The sequence below is a fragment of the Anolis carolinensis genome, chromosome 4 (assembly GCF_035594765.1).
Source record: "Anolis carolinensis isolate JA03-04 chromosome 4, rAnoCar3.1.pri, whole genome shotgun sequence".
NCBI lineage: Eukaryota > Metazoa > Chordata > Lepidosauria > Squamata > Dactyloidae > Anolis > Anolis carolinensis.
This window is the reverse complement of record NC_085844.1, coordinates 25054712-25070427: the sequence shown is the minus strand read 5'-3', so window position 1 is coordinate 25070427 and position 15716 is coordinate 25054712. Positions and strand designations below refer to the sequence as shown.

Genomic DNA, 15716 nt, shown 5'->3' with positions numbered 1-15716 from the left:
TCTTTTTGGATATACAGTGGTATGGTTGAGTGCTATGGTGACATTGTGTGACAAATTAGTCACTTCTAGAGCTGAGCCAAACTGTTTCAAGTTTCCATTTTCATGCTTTCAAATTTTGGATGAAGAATATGCACTAGAATAATGTTCTTTTCAGTATTTTATACAGGTCATGGGTCATAGTCATTAGTCAAATAGAGCTGTAGAAAAAAACCAAAGGACTGCATTTAATTTTCCAGGGAACTGTACAGACCATGAGTATCTACAGGACTCAGCTCAAGGCAACTCCTGGCCCCTGAGAGCCAAGCGATCTGTGGAGTTCCTGGAGAAGGTCCGCATCTGAAAATCTCCCTGATTAAAAAAAAAAAAAAGCTTTTATCAAATCCTTTTTATGTGCCATTTCCCATTTTCACCAAACTGAATACAAGGCTGAAAATAGAGCTGGTATCTTGTATTAGTAGCATAGGTTCAGACGTTAGCCTTTTCTTTTTCACTGTCTACACAACTTGACGAGGAGTTTGAAATATTCCAGTTTTGAATGTTTTGTCATCCAGATGCTAACTCAAGCTAGTTTAAAACAAGCCAATTGAAACTGGTTTCTGAAACTGACAATTTAATCTAAACAATTAACATTACCTATGGTTCTGTGTGAATATTATTGCAAAAAGCACTTATCTAGAAGTAAAGATTTACAGAGTCTTTATCTGATTATATAGAAGACATAGAGGAAACATGTAAGTGCGAAAGGAGGCTAAATACTTTCATATGTGACTAATATAGTTCAGTACAAATTCATAATGCGGATGTGCTGTATGCTCTATCTATAGCAATAGACCAACTTGATTTTTAATATGTTGTGCTGATGATTTTCCATGATCAGAGGATCTCCAGAATGTGTGAAAATGCTGCATTTATGGTTCAATAGCTAGGCAGTTTAGATGATACGGTATGGTATTTTGTCTGTATTTCATTCTAGTATCACTGGAGCTGGATGTTTCTGCAAAGCAGTCAAGCTAAATCTGAGATTATGTGATTGAAACTGTAATTCCATGTTACAAATGCTCAATTGGTAACAATACTGTCTGCATAGAAGAGCTTTCAGCCTTTCTACTGAATATAAGCTATAGAAAAGGCATGGAAAAAGTGCTGTATGGGCTACATATAGCCTCCAAATCCAGTTGTTGCAACCCTCAAGTCTCTAAAGGAAGGAAAATGAGGTTGTTGTATTTACCACCTCTGAGGCCTGCAACAACTCCCCAATTTATAAGAAAACTAACATTGCCCCTAAAATCTTCAAGAACCTGAGAACAGTAGTGATGTGTCATTTCTGATGCAGCTGGTATAAATGAATTGACCCACAACAGATGCAACAATATTCTCTGCTCTGTGAACAGAGGCCCAACCTTGCTCCAGAGCAAGGAAGGAAGTATTTTTATGATTAGAGATTGTGACATTTCTTCAATTTGTGTATTCATTTCCAAAGAGGTGTTTATAGAAGAGTGTATCTTTCTTTGTTTATTGTTTCCGTGTGGGGTTCTGAATGCCAGTGAATCTGATACTGTATAAGATATACTGAAGCTCAAGCATGCAGAATCCTTGGTATAGATTTTTGTGGGCTCGGCTTCCATCATACTAATAAAGATTCTAAAAGGGTCTAAGCATCACAAACCATCTTAAAATGCCTGAAAAATTATTGAGGCCCACAAGTCACAATTATTCCAGATCCCTCTTTCAAATTTCTTCACTTATTTGCCACAATTACATCTTACTGGCATGGGTAGTATAATTCAACTTTTCTCAACTTAAGTATTGAAAAAGTTAAATTTCTCAAGCAGATTTGTTGGCATGCTAGACTGTTACGGAGGTACTGAGAACCTCCCTTGTGGCCACTCCTCTCCAATTTAAAAACCCCATAACCTTTTAAAGCCAAGTAGTAGTTCAAGCCCTAAATAGCAACTGTACTTTTGAACTTACTTATAAAAAAAGTTTGTTTTATTATTAACAAGATCAGATTATGATGGCAATAAAAACATATTTCCGATGTCTTCAGTTATGTATTTTTAAGAACATTTTACTCCATCCTCCTGTCTGAAGGCTATTAGAACAGCTTACAAATAATTTCTTTGGCAGTCTTCTGCCCTTAGGCCCACAACCTAAATAAGGTAGGACTCCAAGCCAAAGAGACCTAGCCATGTGGGACCAAGACAGAACAGAGCCGTGTCCAGCTGCTCTTCTAAAAGGCCAGAGCAGCAGTCTTTGCAGTAGGAGAAGAAGAGGTCATCTCATCACAGTGGGGCTGTGCTTGGCTGCCCTCCTCTCCCTCAGAGGCCCAGAGCAGAGTAAGATCTGCTTCCATTCTTTCTACTTCACTTCTATTGACGTCTCCCAAATAAGATTCACTAGACAAACAGTTGGAATTGTTTAGTAGTTTCTTCCATTAATCATTCGTGTTTAAGAATGTGTTATTGGTTGTAAGGATTCTTGCTTTTCCATTCCTTTCTGCATTTTTAAGATTCCAAAATTATAGAGTTGGTAAGAGAAGGATGTGGAACATGAACAATTCCTTGAGGCACAGTAGACTTAAGTCTGTTTCCTTAGATGTATGGAATGAAGTGCCTGGGATCAGGCCTTTATAGTCAGTGTGTGTTTGCGTGTAGACATAGATTATAACATTTGCGAGTATGGCAATAAGGTGACAAGTTCAGTTTTGTAGACGTTTGTTGGACTATAAAGGGAGGAGGATAGAAGTTGCTTAAAGCCAGAGTGAGTAGGTAAGTATATGAATGAGGGAGGATGTCATTGGGATGTAGTCTGATACTGCCTGAGAACCAGAAAGGAGTTGTAATAAAGTGGCTAATTCAGGCTTCATGAGGCTGGATTATAAACACGTGTCATGTGCCAGGAAACCATTGTCTCTTTAACCCACTGTTGCTATACTGGAGTTTATGAATACATTCCACTTCGCTGTTTCTCTTTCTTCCTTTGTAGGTTTTTTCTTGTTCAAGGACAGCTGTTCTGAGTCAGAGATAGAATGCCTAAGAAGAGTGAAGTTTTGTGTATTTTTATTCCTAAAGTTTGATTCATTTATCCATCAACAATAGCTTGAACAGAAACAATGTTGTTTTTAAAATATAACATCATAATGTGTTGTCGAAGGCTTTCATGGCCAGGATCACAGGGTTGTTGTATGTCTTTCGGGCTGTGTGGCCATGTTCCAGAAGCATTCTCTAGGAGAGAATGCTTCTGGAACATGGCCACACAGCCCGAAAGACATACAACAACCCTATAACATCATAACATTTTTGGTCCCAACATTTTTGGTCCCAGCTTTACAGATTATACCAATAAAGCTGCTGTATATTAGTGTTTCTCAGGCTATCTGATGTGAGGGCCTATCATTTCCATGAGACTCCTGGGGAAAGTACCATATTTATGTCCATTAGCTACAACTCTTTATTTCTTATTGGCAACTTTCTGTGGACTGACAGTGGACGACCTGTAGAACAGTGCTGGTTCATGGACTACCATTTTGAGTAGCATTAGTAGAGATCACTTGTCAAAATTTAAATATCTTGAAATAAAGGCATTTTATAGCTTTTTAACTTCAATATCAATGCAGATCATCCCCATGCAGTCTTTTTGTATATTGCCAGGCTTCAGATAAATCTATTAACCCATTTTCTGAGTATAAATTGTCCTCCTGAACTGCCACACCTAGTCATTTTTTGTTAATAATAGAGAGAGATAATCTAACCAATATAACCTTAACACATTTCAGTTGGACTTTTCTTAAGCTTTTGTTCTTTTTTAGAATTGTTTTCCAGACTTCATGTCTGTAATATGTGATTTCGGTCAAGGGTTATGTAATCATAGAGTTGGAAAAGACCACAAGGACTATCCAGTCCAACCCACTTCTGCTATTCAGAAACACCCAACCAAAGCAATCTTAACAGATGTCCATGCAGTCTTTTTAAAAAATCCTCCAAAGAAGAAAACTCCACCACAATCTGAGGGAGTATATTTCATCTTTGAACAGATCTTAGGAAGTTCTTCCAAATGCTTAGTTGGAATTTCTTTTCCGGCAGTCTGAATCCATTCCTCCACCTTCTAGTCTTCAGAGCAGCAGAGTACAAGCTTACCTCCTCCCCAATGTGATATTCAGATATTTAAACATGGCTATCATGGCCCCTCTCAATCTTCTTTTCTCCAAGCTGAACACACCCAGCTCAGCCATTCTTCACAGGGCTTGGCTTTCAGACTACCTTTGAATTTAAGAGTAAATGTATTTGAATGTGCATCCTCTTTTTCAATGTCCACGTCCTGAACAGAACAACAACAAAATGAATTTTGAGACATCCTGAAATCACGTTCAAAAACTAAATAAATTGAAATGCTTTGAGAAACAATAACAAAAGTGGAAATGAAACTAAAAGGGGTATTTTGGCTTGGCTCTAGTTCATTCAAATACAGAGGAATTTTTTGTTTATCTTTTGAAGCTTTGTTTTCACTGTTACATTATTCCAAACTGCTGAGAACTTTGCATTTCACAGCATAGAACGGAAGCTTGAATTGATTAAAAGGTTGAAAGTAGATTGTAAAATTTGTTTTAGCCATAGTTAAAAACATTTTTTAAAAAAATTAACCATTGCACTCAACTTTGACATGGAAATATTGAGTTAATTTGAAACTATATATAACTCAGTACCCAGGTGAAGTATTTTCCTCATTTTTACATGGATAAAACTAGTATTCCTCTGTTTTTATTAAATGAATGAAAATAATGGGCAATAGATACTGTTTCTGTTTCTTTTCTCCAGTACTTTAAGCTTCTTGGGTAACTTGAACTTTGTAAGCTTCTTGGCATGACTTGCACTCTAATCAGAAAATGTCTTTTTGTGTTGGCATGTGTACACATGGAGGATAGCTGTGCACATTATTTCTGAAAGCATATCTTTAAAATTGCATGAGCATTTTCTAACACTTGAAGAAATGAATTGTTCTGTTTGTTCCAGAATGCTCTGAACCAAAGTTTGGTTAAGTCTTTAGATTTAATCTCTGCCTTGCCATTCACTTTAGTGTAGCTATATTAAAATAAATACAAATGGTAGTTGTTTTACTTTACAGAGAAATTGTCTAAGGTGAGAGGTTCTTTAATATTTTTGTGCCTTAGTTATATTTACAATTAGCTACACATAGAAGAAAAGACTCCCATGGCTTTGCTTACCAGAATAAATGATATTCTATGTGGTTCCTCATTGGCCTAATTTATACTATCAAATTATGAATTTACAATTAATGACAGAAAATCTATATCTCAGTTTCCATTTCCCGCCTGTTCTAGCAGCTGTTAGTCTTTGAAGGGTCCAGCTGCTTCTGCAGAAGTTTCACTATTCTAAAAAGAATTTCTTTTTTATTGTAAATATAAGTAAACGAAACAAAAACATGTTAGAAAACCAACACCAATGTAGTGCTGTTAGGACAAATGTCAGCAGAGTGCATTAGTAAAATGTTTCTTGGAAAAGACTATGAACTTGCTAATCATTGATGTAGATGTGAAATACTTTGTGCTCTCAGAGATCTATGTTGATGTAGCAGATTTATCCCAGTGGATAGATTAAAAGTGAGGGGCTTGAAGAAACAGAACGAGGTCTGGAAACATTAATAGCACTACATTACAAGTTGATGGCTAGATGAAAACTGGCTCTAATAGATATTTCTATTTTCAAAAGTGCATTTGCTAGACAAGCAGTCATCTTTCAAGCAGGGATAAGATCTGTCAAGAGACATTTTCACCTCTGTGCACACACAGAGCATTACGGTATATGAGCACACCAAAGGCTCCCCCCCCCCCACCTTCCATAATCCTTTTTAAAAAAAATGTCAGGGTGATTTATCACCCTCTTTGGTCATGAGAGAAGCTTCTGGAGGGCTCTCACTTTGTTTTGCAGCAGTTTTGAACCATTTGGAGGGAGAAATACTCAATTATTTTTGGGGGCAGGAAGTTTGGGGTCTTCAGGTGGGACTTCAAGGGCCTCATGTGACCCATGGACAGCCCTTTGTTTATCCTTGCATTAAACATGTAGATATTTAAGGTCAGGGCCCAATTATAAATAGTACTTCAGAAGTCCAAACAATAGGTTACTGTCAAACTAATAGGTAGGGTTTTGTCTGCTACCAGAGAGTTGCAAAAGAAAGGAATTGTTTATGCTTACTATTGGAAACAAGAAAAATTCCCAGTATTCCAAATACTGGTTTCCTATAGTACTAAGGGAAAATTAATAATACAGTGATATAGGAATAACAAGAAAAGGAAAAATTGAGAAGTTAGTGACAAGAATAACAGAATCCCCAATAATATCCAAGGGGTCCTGGAAAGTTAATCTACTAAAGTTAAGTTGTTTTATGACAAAAATAATAGATTTTTTATTATGAAGAAGACAGCAGAGACAGGGTAGGAAGCATTAGTTAGAGCTTTTTATTTTCCATTTCTTTACTTTTCTGTTTCTTTTGTTTCAAAACATTGTACACCTGCTTTTCTATCCTTCTGTTTTAGACTAGAAAATGAATGTTCTTTTTCTCTCCTTTTTATCATAATGGAAACCTTTTTTGTTTTAGAAGAAGATGATGAAGATATAAGATGTTAAAAATGTCCCTGTTCTATATCTGCTCTCGTACCCTTCCCCATTCCGCACATATTTGTATTAAAAATTTAATGGGGGAAATATGAAAAGGAATATTAGAGTAAAGAACTAGTGAGAAAAAGGACCAAACCCCTCTCTTTTTACACTTTATTAAAAATCCTCTCCCTACGTGTCTTGATTTTCTTAACCAAACCTCAAGACCAGAAATGCTTAAGTTGAGGGAAATGGGAAAAATTACTCAAGCATCCCCATCCAACCAGCCATTTCTGCATTGTTTCTGACTGCTATTTTACAGCTCTTTTGCACAGATTCATGCTCTATTCTTTTATTTTGCCTCAGTAACATATTATGTTACATGCACTAGTAGATATGGACTGCCAGATCAGGAAGGTAAAAATGGAAAAGTGGTAAATATCTGCTGTTTCTTGGAGGCGAGGGATTGCAATGATTTTCAGGTATCCAGGACGTAAACTATTTTGAGCAGTAGAACACAATCATCAGTTTGTCTAAATAAAAAACATTTGTCTTCAGAAACCAAACTTAAGAGAAACAAGTTCTTCATATTTGCACGGAAGCTGGCTGTACATAGCACTGATTGCTTAATACTATTTTCTTAGACTAGGTGGATAAATACAATGCAGCCAGTAAAATACACTTAAAAGCATGGAAAAATACAGGTGTATTTCTCAGTGTTTGTACTACAAAAGTGGGGAAAACTGGTCTTGTTTCTTTTGAGAGTGGAGTTTGTTAATGTTTGGCAGTACCCATTTAGGGTAAGTTTCTGTGCACCAATTATATGGAACAAAAATAAGTACCATTTTAATAGTATCTTACTAAAAATACCAGTATTTATTAGACTTCATTGATTGTTATAAGGGACTTAGTTTTAATTCAGATCCAGTTTTATAAGTGTAAGTGACAGTCCAAATTTGATGAAGTGAAATCCACATTTAAACTCATATCTTGATCAAAACCTGAGACTTTAAGAAAAGAGTGAATAGTAAAATACAGTATTTGCTATTTGTAAGGGAAATCATCAGGAGGAGAGGTTTGGTATGATTTCCTCCGACCAGGATTTCTATAGATCTTTGCCTCACCACCTTTCTGTGATTTGGACAGATCCTGTACTTAATAAATAAATAAATAAATATCCCACTATTGTATCTAGTTTGATTGCATGTGTGATAGATTGTTATGTCAGTGGCTATACAAGTGAAATAACAGGCGCGATATGATATTTTAAATGGAAAAATTGAGACAGAAGCTGTTATGTATTATTCAGTAGGCCATGTTTTGGAACTTGCTGCAAACAGAAAGAGTACTCCTGAAAAGTCTTGATCAGTTGTATAATCTTTACTATTTGGAATTTCACAGGCTCTGTATAGGATAGGTAGTTTTAACAAATCTCACAGTTTCATAAGTATGTTGCATGGTGTCCTGAATGCTAATATAATTTTCTCCTACTTTGCAGATCACCACAAGAGAAGATATACATTCAAAGCAGGGAACAACTGTCAAGACGGAACTGGAGCCTGAGGCATTTCGTCCAAATCTTAGTGATCCCAGTGAATTGCTGCAACTGGAACAAATTGAAAAGGTATGGACTAGGAAGAGTATGGCACTTGTCAAAATGCCATAACTTTCACGTTGTATTTAAACATTTTTGTAAAAAATGAATTGTAACAGTAAATACACATCTCTTCCTGAAGATGTTGGTATAAGAAAGTGAGGAAAAATAAATTACGCATGACTAATCTGTTCATATGACAATTTAATGTGAAATCATTCACCCCCAGATGCCTCTGCTAGCCTGCATTTATAACTATGCATTCATACATGGAGAAAAATGTATTTTTCTGTAGGTGGTTAAAGCGTAAAGGAGTAAGTACACTTTTTTCCCCAAAGGACTACATAATTTTCACTTCTTCTTTTTTTACTTTTTGTTATATGCAGTTAAAGTATGGATTATCACTGAGTGTGTGTGTGGATATGTGGGCGTGCACACCTACATGTTTATGTGTATGCTTGTAAGTGCATGTGTTTATATCTAAATAGTTAGCCACATACACAACACATGCACACACATGTCTGTGTTCAATAGATATAATATAGTTTTATCTCTTATGTGGTAGATTTATTTCTTGAAAAACCAAATGTTAGTTTACTGACTGAATATGCATACATTATTTTTGTGTTTTACTAGCTGACAAAATACCTTCCACCTCGAACTATTGGCTATCCATGGACTCTTGTCTACAGCACCGCAAAGCATGGAATGAGTTTAAAGACATTATACAGAACGATGATGGGCCTAGACACCCCAGTACTAATGGTTATCAAAGACAGTGATGGACAGGTATGGAAATAATCTCTCCACACATGTTGTGCTACATTCAATCCATGAGAAGTACAGTTAGCTTGCAGAGGAGAATATAATAACATTATACATTGTACAACAAAATTAGATGCTTTTCTCAGCACATATCACAAAAATAACACATCTATCCCTCCACATTCCAACCACCACTGCACAGCCCCCATGCCACATCAGTGCGAAACGATGGAGTTCAATAGAGTTACAGCTCTAGGATAAAAGCTATCTCTCAGTCTATTTGTCCTTGTCTTTGTTACCCTGTACCAAATGATAATAATTCAAAAAAGAATATGCCGGGTGAGATGGGTCCTTAAGAATATTCTGAGCTTTCTTAAGGCTGTGAGCCATACAAAGTTCTACCAAAGAGAGGCCATCAGTGATTTTCTGCACAATAGTGGTGATTCTTTGGAGCGCCTTCTTAGCAGTCACTGTGCAGTTACCAAACCATGTGCAGATGTAGTAGGTTAGGCCTCACTCTATAGCACAATGGTAGAAAGCAACCAGCCATTTTTCATTCAGTTGTTGATTCCTTAGAAGTTTCAAATAGTACAATCTCTGCTGGGCCCTCTTAACCAATGCTGCCATATGAGTGCTCCAAGTCAGATTCTCAACAGTGACATCCAGGAACTTAAAACTTGCCACACAATCCACTTGGTCTCCATTTATGACCAAGGGCTGGATTTCTGGTCTGTTCTTCCTATAGTTCACTATGAGCTCTTTGGTCTTATTTATGTAAAGAACCAGATTATTGTCCCTGCACCACAAGAGCAGCTGATCCATGGTATCCCGATAGGTAGACTCATCCCCTTCAGAGATAAGCCCTACCACATTTGTATCATCCACAAATTGGTAATGGTATTTCTCTGTTGGACAGTGGTACAATCATATTTGTACAAAGTATAAAGCAGAGTGAGAGCTAAAGAGGTATGATTACATCATCTAACCCTCTGGGAATGTCCAGACAAGAAGTCCATAATCCAGGAGTAGATTGAATATGACAATCCAAGATCCATAAGTTTAGACACTGGTCTATGTGGGAGGATTGAATTTGCAGTGGAATAATGCTGGTTAAAAAGAAATCAGGTGTCCCTCTTTATATGTGTATCATTGTATGTTCCTTTCTAAATTCTTTTATGTGTTGCAATTTCTCACTAGTCAGAGGCTGACTTGTATGAATTATTTATCACATGAAGAGTTCAGCATGTATCACAGTATTGGGCTACATATACTTTTTTGCATTATGGCAACAGTCTTGTAATATCTTTATATACTGACCATTTTTTGTTCTGTGAGGATTGAAGTGAATATGAAATGATCATATCTTTCATCAAACGCTATCAGGATAGTTGAGATAAATCACTGTTCTTATCTCAGCTGCTTTGACCTTGCAAGGAACTTCTTGAAGGCAGGAAGTTGACCATTCTTATCTTAGCACACTGCAGGGAGCACATTTTGCTTCTTTTCCAGCTTGCACAGGAAACTCCAAAAGTGTCGCTACTAATTCTACACATCTCTATTGTTTTAACGCACATATTTCTGAAACCATACAGTTTAAACTATAAGTGATTTTCACTCCAGATCCCACTATATTCTGACAAACATATCCTCAGCAAACTTGGCAAATACCACAAAATTATAGCACTTATCATAAGCATAGAAAGTTTAATACTGAACGTTTGGATGCACTGGTGAACCATAATAATAATAATGAAAATGAAAATAATTCATTTTATTTGTTACTCGCCTCTCCTAAAGGCTCGAGACAGAGTACACCAAAATTAAAACCTATGAACATAAAATATATACAATAAAATACATGTATCAAAACATGACATTATATATATATATATATATATATATATATATATATATATATATATATATACACACAAAACACATGGTTCAAAAATCAACATATGAACTGTTTAATATGTTGTAGCAAAAGTAATAAAAATTATTTAACAAGGTAACTTGAAGATCAACAAAAGAAAGTCTGATTCCCACATAATTTCCCATTCATACTGCTTTATTTCAGACAAATTGAAATCAGACTTCTAAATCATGTTAACTTACAATTTAATAAAGTATTACTTATACCATTTTTTCTTCATGAATATGATTGTATTAGAATTTTATATGTTAAACAGAAGGATGGAAAGGTCATGGTGTCTTTTTTCTTTTTCTTTAGATCTTTGGTGCATTAGCTTCAGAGCCCTTTAAAGTCAGTGATGGTTTTTATGGCACTGGAGAAACCTTTCTTTTTACCTTCTGTCCAGAATTTGAGGTAAGCGCTTAAAAAATGGCTAATACAAGGTGGCTTCAAAATTCTTGTTGATGCAAGACGTATATATTCTTTATGTCTTCTATATAAGAAAACAAGTATGGTTAAATTTCTATTATTCTATATAACTATTCCTGATGGTTGCAGACCTATAACTGTAGAATTGAAAATTCCAACAGTAAGTTCAGTTTAAAAAAAAAACTCAAACAGTTAAGCAAACTAAGATTTAATGTAGATGAAGACTGCAAAACGAGATTAATGTATGTTATTTGCATCAGATATGTTGAGGTTATGATGGCCATTATGACCTATTACAAAGCTATTGCAAAATTGGTGCAGGTTGTTTGGATGGGATTTAGTTCAACAATTTAGTGAATCACTGAAAATGGTTGCATATTTTTCATTAAAAAAATAATGTCTAACTCTTTGTTAAGGAGAAACCACTGATTTTGTTTTATTTCTTCTTCTTTTTTGACAGTACATCACTTAATTTGTGTGTGTGTGTTTTATTTTATTTTATGTATTATTACAGGTCTTCAAGTGGACGGGAGACAACATGTTCTTTCTCAAAGGAGACATGGATGCCTTAGCTTTTGGTGGTGGAGGGTTAGTAATGAATTTGTTTCTTTCTTACCAAGAATTGGTTGGCAGGCTTATTTTCAGATACACAAGTAGAATACTTAGTGATATTTGAGGAATTCTTCAGTTCCCATTATAAATAACGTATCTTGTTTTAATACTTCCCTTTATTACCAAATATTTTGGGCACCTGGAGCTTTTGTTTCTTAAATAATTATCAGTGTTTGCAAATATATTTGTTTTTTCCTAGATATGTTTAAGAGCCCACCTTCTTCTTTGATCAGTGTTGGTTTAAAAGAATTGCAACAACACAGTTTTTTTTAATGAACTGTCAATTTGTTTCATATTTTCTTCTTCCTACCCCAAAGTAAAATGATAGAAGTAGATGCAAAAACCGGAAAAATTGTCACTTATAAATGATGGAAATTTTTAAAAAGAGAGCTAGAGAGGGACAAAAGGTCAGCTGTAAGAATTAGCACGTGTAAAATAAATGCAGGTATTTTCACATGTTTCTTGTTCACATCTTCTCTCCTTCTAATTAGTACTCATCCTAATGTTTCCATTGAACTCTGTCATCTCCCAAGATTCCAACCTGTAGGCCCATATAAATAACCTACTAGAGTTACCTCAATTGTCCTGCCAGTTACATTTCTTCTTACTACTCAGCAAATAATCATTATAATATTGGTGTACTAAACCACCTTGGTAACTTAGTACTTGATTCATTATCTGGCCTTTTCTTATGATTTTATTTCTTCCACCCTTTTATGTTGTCCCTGAGATCTATTGCCACTGTGGAACATAGCTGTGTTTAAAGGATTCTGAAGTTATTTAAAACACAACTTCCTAAGACAAAGTGTGACCAGATTTTGCCATACAAAGAATTGCATTTAGGTGCACTGAGTGGTCCTCAGAAACTCCTTAGATACATGACTTTCCTTCTCGGGGACTGCACACCTATCTTAAAGCCTTCGCAGTAAAACAGGTATGAGAGAAAAAATGGTGGGGAAGTTGGATATCAGTCACTTAGAGATAGATGCGGGTGGGAGAAAGTGAAATTATGTGGAAGACTACTGCCCAAAAGTAATTTGGCACATTACTTATTGGGCTGGCAAGCTGTGATTCATTAAACTCCTCAGTTCTGATGGACCCATGCAATCAATTCCATTCTTCATTAGGTGCTTGTTCTACTCCTCATTATTTGAGTTTCAGGTAGAGTTGCCTTTTAATAAAAGGTTGATATCTTCCCTATATGAGATGGCTGGGTGGAAATTTAATCTATTTTTTAATCTCCAAATTGAGGTTCAATTCCACAAGACCTTGTTATTCCTTTCTTCCATTTTCCAGTAATAACAAGAACAGGGGTAACATGATGCATTTGAAATTTGGCAGACACACTTGCTGGACTACCTACAAATCACAATTAATCCAAAGAGTGTTGTTGCCATACTTTGTACTACATTTTGTAGCTCTGCTCTATTCCCCTTCAGTGTGAAAAAGGAGGATAAGAAGAACAGGGGTTTGAAAAATAAGACCCTTGTTGGGTATTACGATGTACCTTGGACTTCAATTTATTGCAACCGTATGCTTGGGCTTCCATGGCAATATTGATTCACAAGAGGTTTGCTATTGCTTTCCTTTAAGGCTGAGAGAGAATAACCTGCCTGCCCAAGATTACCAGGGGGTCTTCATGACTGAGAGGAAATTCAACCTCTGGTCTCTCAGGAGTGTTAGTTCTACACTCAAACCAGTATACCATGCTGACTCCCTAGGACCATAAATTAAAAATAGGGAAATTACCGCTTCCATTCAGCCACCTAATAAAGCGAAGATAGTGTGAGAGGCTTTTCGCTAAGAGTCAGTGCTATTATCCCCATTCTCCAGCTAACAAAAGTAATAGTTGGGTATCTTTGGCATTCTGCTAGAGAAGGAATGGCACTACATTTCCCAAGTTACAAACAAGATAGGTCCGTTAGATTTGTTCTTAAGTTGAATTTGTATGTAAGTTGAAACAGGTCCATTTTTAAGTTATATATATATATATATATATATATATATATATATATATATATATATATATAAGTTTTGGATAACATAGGGAAGGGTTAATACCCCTGTGGTGGTTGTTTTGCTGTCTGTGCCCCTGTTCAGAAGTTTTCACCTCCCTGTGACAATTGGATTTTGAAAAATTTGGCTTGTGGAAACAAGAATGGATGATAAAGCGTTAGTGTAGACCTCTTTTCCCCATGATAGCTCTTTCAGGAGTGGATTTCCCTTCCGAGGGGTAGATTTCTCTCATTTCCTGTTGTCTCACCCTCATTCGTAACTATTGAGTCATTGTAAGTTGGATGTTTGTAACTCAGGGACTGTGTGTTGTCAAAGGCTTTCATGGCTGGAATCACTGGGTTGCTGTGAGTTTTCCGAGCTGGATGGCCATGTTCCTCTCCTGACATTTTGCCCACATCTATGGCAGGCATCCTTAGAAGTTGTGAGGTCTGTTGGAAAAGGCAAGCGGGGTTTATATGCATGTGGGAGAAAGAACTCTTGTCTGTTTGAGGCAAATGTGAATGCTGCAATTGTCCCGCTTAATCGGCATTGAATAGCCTTGCATCTTCAAAGCCTGGCTGCTTCCTGCCTGGGGGAATCCTTTGCTTGGAGGTGTTAGCTGGCCCTGATTGTTTCCTGTCTGGAATTTCCCTGTTTTCTAAGTGTTGCTTTTATTTACTGTCCTGATTTTAGAGTTTTTATTACTGGTAGAGAGATTTTCATGGTTTCCTCCTTTCTGTTGAAATTGTCAACATGCTTATGGATTTCAATGGCTTCTCTGTGTAGTCTGACATGGTAGTTGTTAGAGTGGTCCAGCATTTCTGTGTTCTCAAATAATATGCTGCATCCAGGTTGTTTGATCAAGTGCTCTGCTATGGCTGACTTCTGTGGTTGAGTTAGTCTGCAGTGCCTTTCATGTTTCTTAAGTTGTGTTTCGGCACTGTGTTTGGTGGTCCCTATATAGACTTGTTCACAGCTGCATGGTATACAGTAGCGATAGGTGAGAGGATTCCTCTTGTCCTTTGCTGAACATAGCATTTGTTGAATTTTTATAGTGAACCTGTAGATAGTTTGTAGGTTGTGTTTCTTCATCAGCTTCCCTGTGTATTCAGTGGTTTCCTTGATATATGGTAAGAACACTTTTCCTCTGGGTGAATCTTTGTCTTTACTCCCATGGCTTGTCCTTGGTCTTGCAGCTCTTCTGATGTCTGTGATGGAGTATCTCTTGGCCTGTAGAGCCCAGTTTAGGTGGTTCCATTCACCTTTTCTTACTATGAAAAGTATATTGTTTCACATAATGCTGTTATCTTTAATGAATTACTCCCAAGCTGTGAGAGACAGAAAGAGTCTTCTAGAACAGTGATTCTCAACCTTTTGTCCTTGAGATCAATGCTTCAAAGTTGAAGTCCAGTTCATATGTCTTTGCTTGCCTGTTTGAATCAGGTTTCTAGGAATATGGATTCTGGGAGTTACAATCCAATCCTTAAGACAAATTTTGAAAACCCCTGCTCTAGAACCATTAAATGCCCCAATTTTTAAAATTTGACTATCACTGTTGTCTTTTGGATGGAGAGCTAGTGCCATGTGATTGCTAGTAGACTGATCAAAGAACTTGGAGGCTTCTGCTTCAAATTCTAAAAAGTAACAATGTAGCTTCAGGTAAGTTTCTATTGTCTCACCTTTAATGTCATAGACAGAACGCCACAAGATAAAAGATAACAAAGTTTATTGGAGTTACAGAACCAAAAATGCCCGTAAAAGACAAGGGCTAGGCAAACACTGGCCTTAAAAGTAAAAA

At 36.4% G+C, this 15716-nt stretch overlaps 1 protein-coding gene and 1 long non-coding RNA gene across 6 annotated transcripts in view; both read left to right on the top strand.

Moving 5' to 3' along the window:
- The window catches only part of oxr1 (oxidation resistance 1), a 282299-nt gene that overhangs the window by 262649 nt on the left and 3934 nt on the right, over positions 1-15716 (top strand). For all 5 annotated transcript variants that reach the window (XM_062980091.1, XM_062980092.1, XM_062980093.1 and 2 more), the window contains 4 exons: positions 8110-8235; positions 8842-8994; positions 11201-11296; positions 11826-11899. In XM_062980091.1, the coding sequence (XP_062836161.1) occupies positions 8110-8235; positions 8842-8994; positions 11201-11296; positions 11826-11899 (449 nt within the window). The remainder of the gene's footprint in view (positions 1-8109; positions 8236-8841; positions 8995-11200; positions 11297-11825; positions 11900-15716) is intronic.
- LOC134298808 (uncharacterized) lies at positions 335-7882 on the top strand. Its single transcript, XR_010005897.1, has 2 exons — positions 335-3146; positions 3260-7882. It is a non-coding gene; the product is annotated as an uncharacterized LOC134298808 (long non-coding RNA).